Consider the following 14995-nt stretch of genomic DNA (forward strand, 5'->3'; position numbering starts at 1 on the left):
TTACAGTAGGCAGTGCAATGATGATATACTGTATGTCGTTATTATCCAGAGGGGATCAACTCTCTCTCTGTGTGTGTGTGTGTGTGTGTTGTGTGTATGTGTGTGTGTGTGTGTGTGTGTGTGTGTGTGTGTGCGTGTGTGTGTGTGTGTGTGTGTGTGTGTATGTGTGTGGGCGTGTGTGTGTGCATGTGTGTGTGTGTGTGTGGGCGTGCGTGTGTGTGTGTGTGTGGGTGTGCGTGTGTGTGTGTGCACTCCCCATTGTGTTATTATACCCAGCAGAAGCGTGGGACTGTTATTAATGCCTGTAGCTTTGGCTGGCTTTTAATGGTCCTCAGGGCTTAAAGGAGCAATAACGAACAAGGAAATGGAACATTGCCAACTTAAAGGGACACACCACAAATTTTCAACCAGCTTTGTATCATTATAAAATCAGTAGTATAAACTGTAAACTGTAAACAGTTTAGCAGACATTCATTTAGTTTGACAGTTATTGAGAGTTGATTTGAGTTGTGGACCGGTGATGTCATCCATGCACAAATGACATCACTAACTGTCAAACTAAATTAATGTCTGCTAAACTGTTTACAGTTTTCAGATATACTATTGATTTTATAATGATACAAAGCTGGTTGAAAATCGACGGAGTGCTCCTTTAATGTTCTGATAATATGCACAGATACTGAAAAATAGAAATCGATACAAAAAAAAATGTGATGCTTCCCATTTCTGCTCATGGAATACTTCCAGAAAGTGTCTGTGTGTTTTGCATTAGCACTGAACCACACTGAACTGAACCACTCAAGCCCGGCTTAAACAAACAAGCTAAACCCGCTAAAACCAAGAATACCTAGAAAGTCTTTGGTTCCTGTGTGGAGACACGGCTTGTTCTCTCATGTGTGTTTTGGTCGTCACTTACCACTGCTGTGATCTCAGCCGCACCAGTCGGACAGGAAGACGGAGACCAGCCTGTCACACTTGACCATTGTTTGGTACAAAGGTTGTTGCCACAGCGCGCCGATCAGCTCGACCACGCCCGCGTCTCCAGCACAGCACAGAGCTGCTTTAGTTAATCAGTGCTGTGCAGCCGGGCTCATAGACAACTTCTTACTCCAGAGGGGTCGTAAAAACCCTTTTCATTATCCTTTGAGCCTGACTATGATGTTATGTTATATTATGTGTCAAAATAACACAAGGTGATGATGCAGATATGGATCGAAACAACACTGAACAATATAAGACAGTTTACAGAACATGATTTACAAACTCTCACACACACACAACGTGAGTATTGTATTGATTGATTTATATTTGAAAGTTAATCAGAGTTGATGAAAAAAGAAGATGATTTAATAATGGTACATGGTTATAATAACACGCAGTATAAAAGTGATATTCACATAAACAGCTAAGGAGAAACTACGGTGCGGCTTTCACTTCCTGGTCCCAGGTAATGCGGGGTGTTCTGCATTCTTCCCATGGCAGAGTTTGTCAAACCAGTTTGATACAATGTGCTGATTGCCACAACAAGGAGGAACTCTGTCTCTCTCCATTGGCAGTGAGCGGTAAACATGCTTAGGTAGCATTTCTCATGTCATGTTGCATCACTGTTGCAAATAAAAGGTGCCTATGGTAATGTACTGAGATATCTTATTTATTGAAAATAAGAATTTGTTCTTAATTAACTTGCCTGATTAAATAAAGGTTGATGATGATGATGAGGATGATGATGATGATATCTCGCCTGACACTGCCGTCTATATGCAGCTTTCTTTGATCGCCATCACTTTGTCTTATACACCTTGGCTTATTCCAGGTTAAACTTCTTCAGGTTGTCTCTAAAGAGCGTGTCTTTGACCACTTTGAAGACCACGCGGATGTTCTCCGTGTCGGTGGCGCAGGTGAAGTGTCGGTACAGGACCTGACGGCCGACATGCTGCTCCTTGTACATCTCCAAGATGAAGGCTTTTGCAGCTTCAGCGTCTCTGCGAGGCCCTGCAGGAGCGAGAGAGAGCAGGCTCAAAGTCACACACCGGGAGAGAGGAGAGGGATGCTGCGCTGTTACACGCAGGGCATAAAGAGAAGCTGTTTTACCAGTGAAGGCTGGGAAGTAGTCTGCCAAATGGGACTGTAAGATCTTCTCCTCTAGCAGGTCTGTTTTGTTGAGGAAGAGGATGATGGAGGACTCCTGGAACCAAGGTTGTGCGACGATGGTCCTGAACAAGGCTTTGCTCTCTTCCAGGCGATTCTGCAGAGGGAGAGAGGAGAATCCATCTCAGACAACAAAATTGTCTAAACTGATGATCGGACAAGATTTGTTTTTGTTACCTCCCCCCCGTTTTCTCCTCAAATGTACTTGCCTAATTCCCTATGCTGTCCCGGTCGTTGCTCCAAACCCTAGAGTTGTAGACTAGCACCATGCTTCCTCCGATACATGTTGTAGACTAGCACATGCTTCCTCCGATACATGTGCAGTCTAGCACATGCTTCCCCCGATACATGTGCAGTCGCCAGCTGCTTCTTTATATGAGGACTTTCACCAGCAGGACTTTCACCAGCAGGACATAGCGCGTGGGAGCATCACGATATTCCCCCCAGTTCCCCTCCCCCAAAACAGGCGTCTCGACCGACCAGAGGAGGCACTAGTGCAGCAACCAGGACACATACCCTTAAACCATCTTCCCACCCGTAGACATGGACAATTGTGCCTGTATGGACGCCCGACCAAGCCAGAGGTAATGGGGGCTCGAACCTGCAGCCCTCGTGTTGGTAGTCAGGGAGTCTACCGCTGCACTACACGGACACCCCACTCATCGGACAAGTTTTGGAAATATCCGTTGTCTTTAAGGTTTGAGAGCGACTTGAGGGATAAATATTGATAGCAACTGTATCTAAGGCAGAAGAAAACAGAATTTTGGCCTTACATCATTTTCAGACTCATAAAGGACCTGGTCGTACTCGCTGAGGGCCACCAGGAAGATGATGGACGTGACATTCTCAAAGCAGTGGATCCACTTCCTCCTCTCTGAACGCTGGCCGCCCACATCCACCATCCTGCACGAAACGAGCAGGAGCAACACACCAAGATAGATATTGTCATTATGGTTCATAGGCCTACATGGCCAAATAATAATTCTCCCCACATTTGCGCGAGATAAAGCGCGAGAGACCGAGGCAGATAGAGAGGGAGAGAGAGAGAAAGAGAGCGAGAGAGAGCGAGAGGAGAGAGAGAGAGAAAGAGAGACAGAGAGAGAGACGAGACATGAGAGAGAGCGGGGGAGGGAGAGAGATTCAGATTCAGATTCAGATTCAAAAGATTTATTGCCATGTCAACAAAGTTGATAGGAATTTGTCTTGGTTCACTCTCAGAGACAAACAAAAACATAGCAGCCAGCGACAGGAACATACAGGAACAGTTCTCAGCTACAGCATATACAGTAGAAAGTGCATACAGTTTAAGGTGCATACAGTTTAAAGTGACAACGGTAATGTGTCAGTGCAAATTCAAGTGCCTTATGGCTTGGAGGTAGGTGCTATCTCTGAAGTGAGATGTTCTACTCTTCATACTCCTGTATCTCCTGCCTGATGGGAGGAGGTTAAATAGGTGGTGTGCCGGATGAGAATGGTCTGCAATGATTTTGTTAGAGAGAGCACACGCTGCTCGTTAACTTCACACACTAGGCTACTGCAGCCTGAGAGATACGTGAGGAGGCTATACTCACAGTAAAAAATAATAACAATACCAATGGCATGCAAATATAGGCTACTTAACCATAAAATAGGATACCAATATTAATGCAACAGTGGGCCTGTATCTTCTTTGCACAAAGCTCTCCAATGTTGTTTTAGCACAATTGAAGACAGCCTCAAATATTTCTCAACAGCATCCTGTCTTTGAGATGTCATTTGCAGATATTTCTCTACACTGCTGCTACAAAGGACATTTATAAATTCCATAAGCTGCTTTTATTCTTAATGTTTTGTTCAAATGAACCAGTAATGTAGCCTACTACAGTTGCAGTATGGTTCTACTTCAGTATAAGCTATTAGTGCATTGTTCTACGAGAAAAGTCTGACCTTTAATGCTATGGTTGGAAGGCACAAACCTGCCATGTGTTTCATATCTGAACAGAAGCCATAAATCCCATATCAGCAACCTGTCTGTTCTGTTTTATTGTAGCCTACACACTTTAGTCACATGTGTTGCTTAGTGTATTTACTGGGAGTTGGGACAGTTGAGAATCAACCAGAGGGCAAAGCATGGAGACGGGAGAATATAAATGTATATATATATATATATATATATATATATATATATGAAGAGTTCATTTGCAAAAACAGGTATCTCCGTTTGGATTTTTTATAATTTTATTTTATATATTGATGTATTTATACTGTTATTTATGTGATGTTTTGGAAAAAATGTATTATCAATCATAAGTCAAACATATTCATCTGATAATTTTCACATAAAACATCTCAATAATGTTTTCTATGTGCACTCCAGGGAGTATCAAACAGGTGTTGTTTGTTCATTTTAAGAATAGCGTTTCCCTGATTTTGCAAATGAACTCTTCATGTATATATATATATATATATATATATATATATATATATACACACACACATTTTAGACTACCTCAAAGCATCGGTAATGGTGTCCCACATTTGGTCACCCTAATTGTGTAGGTAGTGAGGCACAGCGCCCCCTACCTGAAGACAACTTGCGTGAGGTCAAAGAGGTACTCTATGATGCCCGTGGTGGGGATCCTGACCCTCAGGATGTCTTGCAGGGTGGGGATGTAAAATGGACCTGTGATTCTGCCCAAGTCATTCAGGTAACTGAAACATGAAGGAGAAGTCATTCAGGTAACTGAAACATGAAGGAGAAGTCATTCAGGTAACTGAAACATGAAGGAGAAGTCATTCAGGTAACTGAAACATGAAGGAGAAGTCATTCAGGTAACTGAAACATGAAGGAAAAGTCATTCAGGTAACTGAAACATGAAGGAGAAGTCATTCAGGTAACTGAAACATGAAGGAAAAGTCATTCAGGTAACTGAAACATGAAGGAGAAGTCATTCAGGTAACTGAAACATGAAGGAAAAGTCATTCAGGTAACTGAAACATGAAGGAGAAGTCATTCAGGTAACTGAAACATGAAGGAGAAGTCATTCAGGTAACTGAAACATGAAGGAAAAGTCATTCAGGTAACTGAAACATGAAGGAAAAGTCATTCAGGTAACTGAAACATGAAGGAAAAGTCATTCAGGTAACTGAAACATGAAGGAGAAGTCATTCAGGTAACTGAAACATGAAGGAAAAGTCATTCAGGTAACTGAAACATGAAGGAGAAGTCATTCAGGTAACTGAAACATGAAGGAAAAGTCATTCAGGTAACTGAAACATGAAGGAAAAGTCATTCAGGTAACTGAAACATGAATAAAAAGACATCCATTTCAATATCCTGACATATCACTCCACATATGAACGCATGTTTGTCTAAATTTGCACTTGAACGCAAATTCAAGTATGAACGCAGACTCATGCTGATAAAACACCTTTATATCCAGGTTGTATCAGTATGAACGCAGACTCATGCTGATAAAACACCTTTATATCCAGGTTGTATCAGTATAAACGGAGACTCATGCTGATAAAACACCTTTATATCCAGGTTGTATCAGTATGAACGCAGACTCATGCTGATAAAACACCTTTATATCCAGGTTGTATCAGTATGAACGCAGACTCATGCTGATAAAACACCTTTATATCCAGGTTGTATCAGTATGAACGCAGACTCATGCTGATAAAACACCTTTATATCCAGGTTGTATCAGTATGAACGCAGACTCATGCTGATAAAACACCTTTATATCCAGGTTGTATCAGTATGAACGCAGACTCATGCTGATAAAACACCTTTATATCCAGGTTGTATCAGTATGAACACAGACTCATGCTGATAAAACACCTTTATATCCAGGTTGTATCAGTATGAACACAGACTCATGCTGATAAAACACCTTTATATCCAGGTTTTCTCAGTATGAACGCAGACTCATGCTGATAAAACACCTTTATATCCAGGTTGTATCAGTATGAACGCAGACTCATGCTGATAAAACACCTTTATATCCAGGTTGTATCAGTATGAACGCAGACTCATGCTGATAAAACACCTTTATATCCAGGTTGTATCAGTATGAACGCAGACTCATGCTGATAAAACACCTTTATATCCAGGTTGTATCAGTATGAAGCAGACTCATGCTGATAAAACACCTTTATATCCAGGTTGTATCAGTATGAACGCAGACTCATGCTGATAAAACACCTTTATATCCAGGTTGTATCAGTATGAAGCAGACTCATGCTGATAAAACACCTTTATATCCAGGTTGTATCAGTATGAACGCAGACTCATGCTGATAAAACACCTTTATATCCAGGTTGTATCAGTATGAACGCAGACTCATGCTGATAAAACACCTTTATATCCAGGTTGTATCAGTATGAACGCAGACTCATGCTGATAAAACACCTTTATATCCAGGTTGTATCAGTATGAACGCAGACTCATGCTGATAAAACACCTTTATATCCAGGTTGTATCAGTACGAACGCAGACTCATGCTGATAAAACTATCTTTATATCCAGGTTGTATCAGTATGAACGCAGACTCATGCTGATAAAACACCTTTATATCCAGGTTGTATCAGTATGAACGCAGACTCATGCTGATAAAACACCTTTATATCCAGGTTGTATCAGTATGAACGCAGACTCATGCTGATAAAACACCTTTATATCCAGGTTGTATCAGTATGAACGCAGACTCATGCTGATAAAACACCTTTATATCCAGGTTGTATCAGTATGAACGCAGACTCATGCTGATAAAACTATCAGTTTCAGTACGAGTCAAAATATCTGTGCTGAATTTGGGCCGAGTGCAGAATCATCATTAGCACAAAAGCTTTGCTTTGTAACAGCAGCCTTGGCTTTGGGTAAATGCTTTCATATGAGATGCAAGAGCGTCTCACTATTTGGCAGGAGTCAGACAGAGTCTGTGAGGGAGATGTAAGAGCGTCTCACTATTTGGCGGAGTCAGACAACTGGAATTCCCTCCGGCGGTCGTAGCACCTTTGGACACCGTGGTCATTCCACACTCTGCTAATGGCGTCCACCTGCCAGCTTTCCAGCACGGACACCAGGTCTGCGTCCGCTCGGCTCAGCTTCTCTGCATGGCTCTGACACACACAGCATCCACACAGAGACCATCACCATCCTTCTCTGACCCAAAGAGCTTAGGAGATATCTGAGCAATGCAATTCCCTCCAAAGCACCATGGTTTTTGGAGATCAACAACACTACTCATGACACGCTGATATGATGCAAACTTTACCGGAATACCACACAGTGTTGGGCAAGTTACTTTCAAAATGTAATATACTACATATTACTAGTTACTTTCATTTGAAAGTAATATGAAAGTAATAAGTTACTTTACAATATTACTGTCTGTGTAGAGTAACTTGTTACTTATTACACTACTTTTGCATTACTTTTACCAAAACAACAGCAGCAGCAGAATGACATCGCCGACCCGGAACCATCCCGAAAAAATAATGTCAACCGCCTTGAAGTCAGTTTAAACAATCCAAAATTCTAAATGTTATTCTTTTCGTTTGTTATTGTCATCTATCGTGGTTATTTGCATAAAAACATATAATTTGATTAGGAAATGATTGTATCTTTTTTAAATATCTGCTTTGATTTATTTATTTTTAACTCAATTTGTAACTTGAGTTACTTGACAAAGTAACTGGTATAATATTACTGAAATCCTATAAGTAATAAGTTATATTACTGAGTTACTGCTAAAAGTAATATATTACATGTAATGTGTTACTTTTGTAATGAGTTAGCCCCAACACTGATACCACATGAGGATATGATTTGTGTTTGTGGTGTGTGCAGTGTCTCACAATGTTCTTGTCATCGATGTAGTCGATGTTCAGAGCCTTCATGGCGTGGATCAGGGTCTGGATGGCCGTGACGATGTTCTGAAACACCAGCCGAGTGAAACCTTTCCTGTCGGCTTCAGTGTATCCGGCACCGTGGATGATCCTCATCTGTTTGATGAAAGTGCTCTTCCCACTCTCACCGGTGCCTGAGAGGAGGAGGAGGAGACGGATGAGAACGGGGGATGAAAAATGGAATGAGATCAAAGCAGTGCCAGAAATAGGACATCTGTGTGACACACACACACACACACACACACACACACGCACGCACGCACGCACGCACACACACACACACACACGCGAAAAAAATCCAATCAGTTGCAGCTAAACAGGCTTTCAGCACAACAAAAGACCTGCAGCCTTACAAGAGCAAGAATATATTCAAAAGCAAATCCCCCCCCCCCAGTTCCCCTCCTCCCCTGAACAGACCGAGCACAGGAGGCACTAGTGCAGCGACCAGGACTCAAACCCCACCGGCTTCCCACCCGCAGACACGGCCAACTGTGTTCTGTAGGAACGCCTGGCCAAGCTGGAGGTACCGCTGCTGGGAATTGAAGGTACGTAGGTGTGTGGTAGTGCTTTTACCTCTACACAACCCAGAAGCATTGTGTGTGTGTGTGTGTGTGTGTGTGTGTGTGTGTGTGTGTGTGTGTGTGTGTGTGTGTGTGTGTGTGTGTGAGAATGTGTGTGTTTGTATCCAAGTCTACAACCAGGCATGTGCCTCTATAAAACCAACAAATCCGGTGGATTATGAAATAACGCACATAAACACTCAGACTCAGTTATACAGTAATATAATGCACACAACAAACACATTACAGACTCATGTATGGATGTGATGTATTTAACGATGTATTTAAAGACATGTTTACTGTGTGGCCAATTACAAACGTGTTGCATACTTTGCCATGTTAAACAGCAGCGTGACTAAACACTTCGAGATGCCTGCCAAGGCAACGTTTCAATGTGCTGCTGAAGTGTCCATGAGCAAACCTCCAAACTGCCCCCCTGCTCACTGGTTGTATGTTACTCTGGATGAGAGTCTGCTAAATGCCTACAAATGTGTGAACCATTACATTAGACTGACCTTTACTGGAGGAGATTGTTCTCTGCTAACTTCAGTTGAAGTTGAAAGTCTGGGTGACCTTTAAGCAACATCCTGAATGTCTCATCTGTTGTTTCCAGCATAACCAACAATAATAGAATAAGTGGTCAGATTGTGAGGGGGGGCGATCATCGTTCCATGGCCCTGCTAGCTGCTCATCAGTATAGACGGTTTTCACCAGAGCGCAACCCCACAGCACTTCCTTTTTCTCAGCATTCGGCAAACTGCAGAAATATTCACTCGACATCGTTACTTTTGTTTTCGCCGCTCAGCTGTATAGACGGTTTGCATGGAATGGTCAGTCCTGCACTTGAATGTTTTTTTTTCTTTTATGTCCATAGCAAACACTGCAACAGGAAGTGAGCGGGGGTTCAATTTAGAATGTTTTTGTTGTCAAGTTAAAACCGTCTATAGTGTACAAAAATGTTGCATTGACACTCTGGCACTGTGCACACTGTGAAATGACTGGTTTGTGATCTGTTCTGTTTTATTTTCTCTGATCTGCTCTGTTAGCTTACCCACCCTTTGTTTTATGCATCATGTAGTAGTAATAATAATAATAATAATAATAATAATAATAATAATAATAATAATAATAACCTTTATTTGTATAGCACCTTCCATACACATCATGCAGCTCAATGTGCTTTACATCAATAGAAGGGTAAAAAAGGCAAAATTCATATCAAAGAGTCAAGAAGCAAAAATCATTGCATTAAAAGAATCAAGTCAAATAGAAAGATAAAGGCACACAATAAATCCTCCCACTTTGAGTCAATCCATATGTTTTTCTTAATCATTTTCTTCCCCCCAGTTCTTCCCAATTCTACTTTGAGCTGATATGTCCCATCTCACTGCCCGAGGCAGACGAATCAAGAACCTCAGCATCCACAGATGGAACAGGGTGAATGAAGCTCTGTTGGGATTCTGAAACAGAAACGGTTAAAATGAAGGCTATTTTAAAGCTACGCTGAAAAGATGTTTTTAGGTTGCTTGAAAATGCTTACAGAGCCTCTCTAATGTTCTTTGGGAGGGTGTTCCACAGTTTAGGAGCACAAAAAGATCTCCATTTGAAACAAACCCGCAGTATAAAGACCCGAGGGCTCTTCATGGCATGTAGAGCAGAAGGGATTCTGTAATGTAGGCCGTTCCTAAGCCATTAAGAGCTTTGTATAGAAGTGAAAGAAGTTTAGAATCTATTCTAAAGGACACAGTGCAATGTAGCTCAAACCGGAGAGATGCTTTCGTTTCCTTGTTTTTGTTTCTCGCTGCAGAGTTTTGGATCAGCTGATCTCAACAGACTTGTTCGGGAGGCCGGTAAGAAGGGTGTCGCTGTGTCGCACTACTCCAGTCGACTTGTCACAAACGTGTGAGTTAGCTTCTCAGCATCTTTTTGGGCTCAGGAAGGGAGACGCACCTTGGCAATATTTCTAAGATGAGAAAATGCTGTTGTGGTCGCCTTGTTTATATGGGAATTAAAACGTTGATCAGAATCTAGATAACACCCAGGCAGGCTTGTTACTTCTGATTTGATCAACGGATTCAGGTTCCCAAGTCTTAAGTTGTCCTCTTTTGGGGCCAACCAATAGGCTATCTCTGACTTATCTTCATTCAGTTTGAAGAAATTCTTGTTCATCCAATCATTGATAGCGATACAAGTAGTGAGGAAGCTGTACTGTACTGTACTGTACTGTACTGTACTGTATGTATGTATGTATGTATGTATGTATGTATGTATGTACTGTATGTATGAACAAAAACAACAACAAACAAAATCCTTGGGCGGTGTGCTGACCTATGATGAGTGATGATGACCCTTACATTGAACAGCACCCCCATCTGGCTTGGAGGTCAGCAGCATTATCGACAGGAGGCGCAACCACGCAAAGCTGCACACACAGCCTGCATACAGCAGGTGTGGTCATGACCACAACAATGAATCCAGCAATACAATATCTTACATTCAACTTTAGCAGAACTTTTATGACCAAACCTAAACAGAGGAGAACAAAGGACAAAAAATAAATAAATAAATAAATAAATAAATAAATAAATAAATAAATAAATAAATAAATAAATAAATAAATAAATAAATAAATAAATAAATAAATAAATAAATAAATCCCGACATGGAGTGTGTCTACCTGTGGTAGTATTACATTACATTATCCAGTAGCCTAATATGGATTGAACTGGGGGAAGTCAACTGAACGCTGCAGGCTATCAACAGCTGGTTAAACAGGTGGAACTATACATGCTAACTATTTACCCCTGAAAAATGTCAGGAAGGACAACCAGGAAACACCTTCTACATGTAATTGGTTTTGACTGTAAATACAGGCACATCTTTTCCTGGTTGTGTTGCGCTAATTGTTTGTTTTTCTACCTTTAAGTGTATCAGCTAAGCTAATAGTGGCTTTAGTGTTATTGCACTGAACCCAGCAGGCCCGTGTAGCTGCATGGCCCTCTTGTTCTGACATAATGCAGGCTCATAAATCAAAGTGTCAAAATGTAACCCGTGTCGAACTTGGTTACTGCTGGACCACATGACTGTAACATAATAATGGCATTTGAGTTGTTTTTTGTTGCTCAATTCGTCGGTATAAAGCTTTTTATGCCGTTTTCATTGGAGGGTTTAAGTGTCACTTTTTAAGAGTCCCAGTCCGTCCACATGTTGAAGTTAATTATTATCCAAAGCAGACAGATCAGGCATTCCCCGCCTGGTCGACACAGACACAGGCATTCCCCGCCTGGTCGACACACACTCACCTAAAAGCAGCAACTTCAACTCTTTATGCGATGCTCTTTTATCTTTCTTAAGTTGTCTCTCTATTTCCAGGTGTATCCTGTGGCGCTCCGCGTCATCCGCAGACATGCAGCACTCGTCCATCGCCGCAAAAACACTCTCTGATCTCCGCGCAAAGTTTCACTCACAACCTAAACTTTTGGAAGTCTATAATAATAATAATAATAATAATAACGTGGCTCGGCTGCTTGCTGGTGAAATGGATGATGGGTGCTGATTTGTGTCGGACCTTTGCTTGCAGGGAAACTCCTGTCCCGGAACAGGTGGGCTGGCAACTGCAGCAGTCATTCTTCCTCATATAGGAGCCAGTTCAGGTGCATTTCACATTCCTCCTGTGCAGGAGAGAGAGAGAGAGGCGGGCGGTGCGCACAGGCGCGCACAGAGAGAGGCGGGCGGTGCGCACAGGCGCGCACAGAGAGAGGCGGGCGGTGCGGACAGGCGCGCACAGAGAGAGGGAGGCTACCGGATCTGCTTACAGGTGCATGCCGCCGCCATGGGCTGCTGAATGTGAAACTCCCTTACTTCCTAGCGGGAGCTATGAGAGGGCATGTAGGGAGATATAATAGACTAATCGACACCGTGTTTTAATTGGTATGAACGACCTATATCATGTACCGTTAATGCTATGCGTAATACGCATTAACTAGCCCTTAATTAACAGTTAACTGATGTGTCTAATAAACATTTTCTAATGGCGTTAATGTTAACTAGGTATTAATTTGTGCATTATTTAGTATCTGAGTGGTTAGTTCGTGGTTAGAGTTAACAAACATTAACTAAGGGCTAGTTAATGATCATTAACTAATGCTTATTAAGCATGAACTAACAGTTAATTTAATGTAAAGTGTTAGTTTATTCACACACATCATTCAAGTTACCTGTTGAACATGTCTGCTTACCTGTAACTTACATGTGTGAATAAACTAAACTGTTAGAGCATATTGTCAGTGTTGCACACAGGGATATACAGTATCTATTCTATAGCCTATATTGCACAGAAAGAGAGAGAGAGAGCATGCGATGTCCTCACACTAATAATATAGTGATCTGTGTACTACAATAAAGGAATGGCATTTCTATTCTTCATCCTTTCTTCTCTGCTTTGTGGCTGTCAAACTGGTTGTAAAGTGCTGTGTCCTCTGGTCAGATGGTTATATTCTCACAGGGTTTCAGCACTAACCATTCCAGATGAGCTGGTGGAACAGCCCAAAAACACTCAACAAAAACACCTGATTGACATGAAAAAAAGGTTCCAGTATGTCAGAGAGGATTTGCACAGATAGCCAGGGGTGGACTTAGTGACAAAGTCAAGCATTGAGCCTCCTGGATGTCCCCCTGATTCTCTCTCTCTCTCCCAACTTGCTTTCTTTCTCTATACACGAATCCTGCGCAGTCGCAGATGTAAACAAGCTGCCATTACTGCGGTGACCTACTACGGTGGCTCCAGGGGGAAACACATGGCGCGCGCGTTTGAACGCAAGCTGTCCTCGAGTGTAGCCTTATGTTTTTCTACATTTACATTTTTATTCAACGTTACTTTTGACAAGGATACCTAGGAAATCGGGAAGAAGCTGTGCCGTTATCAGCTGCCCCAACAGTAGTGGCAAACCTCAACTTTGGAAGAGAATATAATGTGAAATAGCGTTACACAAGCCTTTACTAGCGTTAGCTACATGAAGAGTGCACCTGTCTGAAACCATAACATTACATAAACATACAAATATAGATTCCCTGGACGTGCAGAGGACCGAGCTGTTCGCCAGAGCCCCGGTGGATCAAGAATATTAACAGAAAGGACTTTGTTCCCAATAACAACAGCACGGTAGGCTTTGGTTAACAGTCGTAAATCGCTAACATTATTTAATCTCATGAGTAGCCTAGCATGCAGCTGCCAGCTGCCTAGCCGAAGCTAACAGTGATTATGACATGGGTTATGTCAACATTATGATGGTTGTTGATGGACTGTGAATATCGGACAGGTCCTTTCAGAATGATGTGTTCATCATCTGGTACAGTGTGCAATATTATAAAATATATTGTAAAAACACAAATTCGTATAGCTGTGAGTTGACGCCCACATCCACGAGTTGACGTCATCGTTGCAATGGTTTGTGGGATGCCGCCCTCTTTGACGTTGCCCCGCCAGCGCACTAAGCGCAGTGGTTCAGAGCCAGATAAATGCAGGGCAACTCCTTGGAAACATGACATGTGTATGGTAAGTCATCATTGTTACGTTTGGTAACTTCCATAGTAGTGCAATACAATAATTTTCATTGAGGAAAAATGTCCAGTGAGTCGCTATAAGGGTAACTTAAACCTAGCTAGCGTTAGCTGCTAACGCTATTAACGTTATTCTAGGTAGCTAAAACTTTAGCCTGCTAACGTTTTAGCTACCTAGAATAACGTTACTGTAAGCTATCGTAATGGTGACATAGCGTTAGTAGATCTATACAGACGTTTTTCACGTGTTGTCAGATGTTGGGGAGATAGTTACTATGAGCTATTCAGCCAGGACGTTGTTGTTGTTCCCTGTAACAGTAGCAGCCCAGACCAAGACTGGAAACTGGAGGCTACAACACCCATCAGGTAGCCCTATAATTTCGCATTATCTAATATTGTCAGATTGACGGCCACCTGTGTGCACACGTGTTGATAGGATTGTACAATTCATATCACAGTAATTAGCTAAGTTAGTCAGCTAGTCATTTGTGTTGGTGTCAAACCCTGTCGCCTCTCCTGGCTCCCTCAGCACTGTTTTAGAATTTAGTCAGCCAGCCTGAGCCTTGTGCTAATGTCAAAACCTGTCACCAGGGCACAACATTAGCACCAGCCAAATGCTGGTAAAATATGCAAGTGTTATAGTTGCTTCACTCACCAACTAAAAACAACAAACACAAAATGTCAATCTATTGAGTTGCTGGTAAAATTCAAACAATCACTATAGCCATTTGGCTGGTGGACAAAAAAGTACATTTTGGACCCTGCTTCACCTCTCCCCTCTCTGTAGTGTGGATCCTCGCCAGCATACTCAGCCAGCTGCTAGGTGGTCAACA

General features: G+C 42.0%; 1 protein-coding gene across 2 annotated transcripts; it reads right to left on the reverse strand.

The window, feature by feature from the left end:
* Positions 1-1325: 1325 nt before the first annotated feature.
* On the reverse strand, positions 1326-12272 carry LOC310795785 (guanine nucleotide-binding protein subunit alpha-14-like). 2 transcript variants are annotated; one of them, XM_083657859.1, is made up of 7 exons: positions 12172-12272; positions 7993-8177; positions 7100-7254; positions 4711-4839; positions 2922-3051; positions 2092-2245; positions 1326-1992 (listed from the first exon to the last, which is right to left on the reverse strand). In XM_083657859.1, the coding sequence occupies exons 2-7, from the start codon at positions 8137-8139 to the stop codon at positions 1805-1807; spliced, it is 903 nt and encodes a 300-aa protein (XP_083513985.1). In that variant the 5' UTR covers positions 8140-8177; positions 12172-12272; the 3' UTR covers positions 1326-1804. The 2 variants fall into 2 exon arrangements, with proteins under 2 accessions (XP_083513985.1, XP_083513984.1); XM_083657858.1 differs by having other exon boundaries at positions 11906-12230.
* Positions 12273-14995: the final 2723 nt, after the last annotated feature.

The sequence above is a fragment of the Poromitra crassiceps genome (genome assembly GCF_964638095.1).
Source record: "Poromitra crassiceps genome assembly, chromosome: 21".
In the NCBI taxonomy this organism is placed as follows: Eukaryota; Metazoa; Chordata; class Actinopteri; order Beryciformes; family Melamphaidae; genus Poromitra; species Poromitra crassiceps.